The 4,870-nt window shown below is 31.6% G+C and overlaps 1 protein-coding gene across 1 annotated transcript in view; it reads left to right on the top strand.

Annotated features, from left to right (window-relative positions):
- The first annotated feature begins 1,518 nt into the window (after window positions 1–1,518).
- Window positions 1,519–4,870, top strand: part of LOC112905182 (endothelial lipase-like) — an 11,397-nt gene continuing 8,045 nt past the window's right edge. Inside the window, exons 1-3 of the mRNA XM_025977093.1 lie at window positions 1,519–1,624; window positions 3,410–3,916; window positions 4,670–4,855. Of these exons, the coding sequence (XP_025832878.1) occupies window positions 1,588–1,624; window positions 3,410–3,916; window positions 4,670–4,855 (730 nt within the window). The 5' untranslated portion in view covers window positions 1,519–1,587. The remainder of the gene's footprint in view (window positions 1,625–3,409; window positions 3,917–4,669; window positions 4,856–4,870) is intronic.

Raw genomic sequence — 4,870 nt, 5'->3', positions numbered from 1 at the left:
AGACATTCATTAGAAAGACTTTGTAGCGATCTGTACATATTGTAAATATTTGAATTTTATTTTCTAAAATTTATTTTATTTCTAAATCTTTACTTTCAACTTTAATTTCAAACTCTTAAGCATGCTTCATTACCTGGAACCCCTATACCTGCATGTACCCTGTCTTATAATTACTAACAATCTGGTTTCTCCGGCAATAACATTCCATTCTATTTACTTCTGAGAACTTTTACCGTCAGTACTTGTACCTTCTGTCTTCCTTCTAAACTACCCTTCTCCTTTTCTATCTTCTACAATTATTAACTATAAATACCCTTATTTTCGATTTCAAAAATCAGTTAGTTCTTCCGAGTTCTTCTAGTTCTTTTCTCCCAGCTATTTCGTAAGTTTACCGTTTATTGTTATTATCGTTATTGTTGTTGTTATTGTTTTGTGATTGTCTTGTTCCTGTTGGTGTGTTTATTAAAATCTTAGAGACCAATTCTATGTTAGTGTTTTCTTTTAATTCATCGCGCCATATTCGTGCAATATCAAAAACTACCGAAAACACTACAGTCTTATGGTTTTTGTAATATTAATAAAATATTGATTAAACGTGTTGAAAATTTTGATTTTCATGAAAATTACTCTTAATCATACTGGGAAGTTATTCGTGTGGACCTTAAGGGTCTTACCAGCTATGCGACACCAAACCCACCCCACGGCTTGTTTTCAACTAATGCATTTGTTACAAACACCCGGTTTCTTGAGCCGCACTGTATATAAGTAATCAAAATATTAGAAAACAAAATAACTGCAAAATGTGAATTGTTCATTTGTTTTTTCGTTTTAGTTTTTTGTAGTCACCACCGGAGCTATATCTACTACACCGAAAGCATTTACAAAGACAATTGCTTTTTGGCTTCCAAGTGTAAAAATTGCCTTAAGTTTAGTGAAAAGCTTTGTACAAACGATATGGAAGTTGAAATGGGTGAATATTGTCCTAGCGATGTGAATGGAAATTATTATTTATCCACTAAATCTAAATTACAGTTTTGTAATAATTAATTAACTTTAACAATTATACGCATGATGGCACCTTATTATAGTTTCTAATTTATTTCAGCAACATCTCTCTTGTATTAAAAAAGTAACGCATCACCCTGTACATATTTAGCGAGTGCACCAAAGTGTATATTTTATTAGAAGTAGTCAGCTAGCTAACTTTATCTTTTGAATAATAACAATAAATAGCTTTTTATGCTAGATAAATATAGACTTAACAAAAGAGAAAAAAATAAAACAAAATAGAGAAAAAAAAATAAATTGAAAATGTACTTATACGGAAAATTTCGTATAACAATTACAATTATTAGAACCCTGCAATTGTTTTCCATTTTTGCAGAAATATTTCATTTACGGTAATACATAAGAAAAGTTGTAGCCTCTTTAAAAAAATACAACGTGAAATAATCTATTATAGTAAGAACGTGTAGTGTGATATCGGATTGATAAATTCTACATATTAAAATGACATTATAAAAATTAAAAGCCAGTTTCATACCACACATGCAATAATTAAAAGCTGATAACACCGCGTCTATAATCATGCTTGCAGTTACTCTAATCACAAAACTGATTTTTCGTAAGTATTTTCTTTTACCTTTTTTTATCTTTTTTGCTTTATTATTGAAATGCATTTGTATAATTTATTAAATAATAACCGACAATATATAAAAAAATAACTTTAATTTAATAAGTTTTAAAATTATCGACCTTAATTCAATTTTAATATTTTTCATAATCGAAAATCTGATTTTAATATTTATCAAATGCATTTTTTGAGTGACAAGTAAGCGAAACCGTCAAAATTTTCACCGACTGCAATTTTTAATAAAGGTAATACGTATACTGTGCACGGCGTTGTAGGTTTGATGAAATAATACTAAAAAATATACACATATAAGTACGGATTAACAAATTTTAACATTGACCGAAACCGTAGACCATGAAACTACTTAAAAAAGAAAAATGCTTAATGTATCTCTTAAAAACACAAGTTCAACTAATGTATAGATAAAAAAGGAACAAGTTGAAACAATTTTATCGACGCATCAAAGCCAACTTAAGTATACATATGTATAATCTATAGTTATTGCTAATTTAAAAAATAATTTATTTTACAAGTACCGTCAGTCATATAAACATGGGGTTCTTTTACAGTAATTTTTTAAGTTAATTCTCCAAATACTTTAAAAGTCACTCTGGTGACAACAAAATACGCAACAGTACAACAATTAACCATTACAATGTTTCCTGTAGTCGTAGAAAAATAGAAAGAATTGTAACTCGTCATCACAAAATTCTAAAACATTTAAGGTAATACAAAAACTCATTGTTCAGTTCCACGGTTATAAATTGTAAAAGGTTGTCGAAGGCAGAAATTTTTCACAACAAATAACAACGTACTACGCAAAGGTTATTGTGTTATTGGAAAATTGGAAAAAGTTATTTGTTGTAATTCTTAAAGACTAGTGCAACATTTAATGGAAATTAATAACTCATAACGTTTCATATAAAAATCGAAAACAATAGTCTCCGACAGACAAACACGTCCTTCGTTGTAGTCCTACGTAAAACACTAACCTTTTGTGATACTTAACAACAATCTTCAAATAAAATATACATGAAGTGATGAAGAATCAGATGCATTAGTGCCAAAGAATAATTTTACGTTAAATTACTTAAGTTCTGAAGTTATTGCAAAATTTTTTGAAATGTTTCATACGAAGTAATACAAGTGTTACAGAGATTATTATAAAATATTTTAAATCTTAACAAATTTAGTGTAATAAAATTAAATAGTTTTCAATTGGGCGAGCAATAATTTCTACGAACAATTAAGAAGTCCCTAGTAGGAAACTATGGTATGTAGGCAGAGAATAGATCGAGCTTAGTCGTAAAAAATTGTAGGCATTTGAGACATAAATAGTTATAGCTTATCATAATATTGCGTAATTTAAAGATTTATAGTGAAGTACAACTTTGAACAATTATAAAAAATATTGATACGATACTGCCCCAATCCAAGTACTATGTTGTAAAAAATTGTAATATTTAGATTTAATGACATAATTTTTGATGCGAGTTGCTATGTAACGAAATCATGCAACGGACGTTCCCGCTCTACTCGGCCACGTAGTCGAGTTCGTAGTGGCGACCGCTTGAGCCGCGAGCGCTCTTAAATGCAACGTTCGTTACAGGCAAATTTAAATTCATAGTGTACAAATACTACCATTAAACCAATTCCTTAACCCCTATCCCGGTATGTCTGTGTGTTTGAAGAAGTAGCGTGTTGTATAATTACACGTTGTATTGTTAATTTTGTAATATGATGTTTTTTATTGCAAAATATTCTCGTTAATTACAGGTGCTTTTTTAACCGTTTTCGTTTTGGGAGTTTCGGTAATTGGCGCTGATCTTGGCCTGGGTGCAATACAAGATCTTATTTGGTCCACGTGTACCTTTGTGAGCTCTGTCGATCCATCTCGAATAGAGTACCACGTTTTCAATTACAAAAATTCAACTAGTCCAACGCTTTACTACGGAAATGACACCAACATCAATGTGGACTTAACACAAGAAACGAAATTTATTATTCATGGTTGGACCGAGTATGGTACAAAGCCATGGTTAATGAACATGGCCAAAGCTTATTATGAGACCGATCACAAATACAATGTGATTCTGGTCGATTGGTCAGCATACGGAAACTCCACTTATTTCAGATCAATTTGTTATGTATCCCATGTTGGTAGGGCTATAGCAAACTACATAGTCAACGTAGGATTCGATTTGAATAAAGTTCATATAATAGCCCATTCCCTTGGTGGACAAGTAGCGGGATACGTGGGGCAATCAATATATTTTGCTCAAGGTAATTATTATAGTACAATTTCACATAAAACCCACATTGCACATCTTGGGCACAGAAAAATACCTACCAATTGATTTTACTTAACATAAAAAAGAAATTATGTCCAAAATCTATCCTGAGCCGCCCATATAGTGGTCGAACATACTAATTATAATTCTCTTTCCCCTCCTCTTATAATAAATAACGTAAAATAAATAATGACAGTGGGTGCAACATTAAATTTAATGGTAAACTTTTAAAAGCCTTGTCCCTTTCATAGTTAATGTTTCAGTAGCTTCAGCAAATAAAGTATATTTTTGGAGCTTTTTGGCAGTAACACTAGAAAATTCTAGATCATCATCATAAGGTCGTCAGTCCTAAGACTGGTGGACACATATCTCCACTTTTTCCTATCCTGAGCTAAACTTTGCATTTCCCTAAAACTAGAACAACCCACACCCTTAACTATTTGCTTACTCTAATCTAGGTCTACCTCTACCTAGAGGTAGACCCTACCCCTCCTAACTCCTGTTTCTGCCTCTAATGTGTCTCTGACTAGACCTTCATGCCTGAGAAAAAGTGTCCTATCAACCTATCTCGCCTATTTCTTATTGACATCCATAGAATCCTCTCTTCTCCTATTCTTTCTAATACCTCTTCAAAAAAATTAATATCGAATAAAACCTTGTTCTGTAACATTTTCGAGACACTCTTTTAAATGTGAACATTAAAATAAAATGAGAAGTCACAAAAAACAATGGCATAACTTTTAAGGTACAAAAGTTAGGCGCATCACTGGTCTAGATGCAGCAGGACCTTTATTTTGTTACCCAAAGTTGTTGAATGATGACCTCAGATTAAGTCCTGACGATGCAAATTTTGTGGACGCAATACATACTAATGATGGCGAAAATGGATGTTCAAACGATTACGGTAATGTTGACTTTCGACCTAATTGTGGTTCTTTTCAAACCG

Source organism: Agrilus planipennis, unplaced genomic scaffold, assembly GCF_000699045.2.
Source record: "Agrilus planipennis isolate EAB-ADULT unplaced genomic scaffold, Apla_2.0 scaffold380, whole genome shotgun sequence".
NCBI classification, from domain to species: Eukaryota; Metazoa; Arthropoda; class Insecta; order Coleoptera; family Buprestidae; genus Agrilus; species Agrilus planipennis.
Note: the sequence above shows the minus strand (reverse complement) of the source record. Positions and strands in the feature narration are given on the sequence as shown.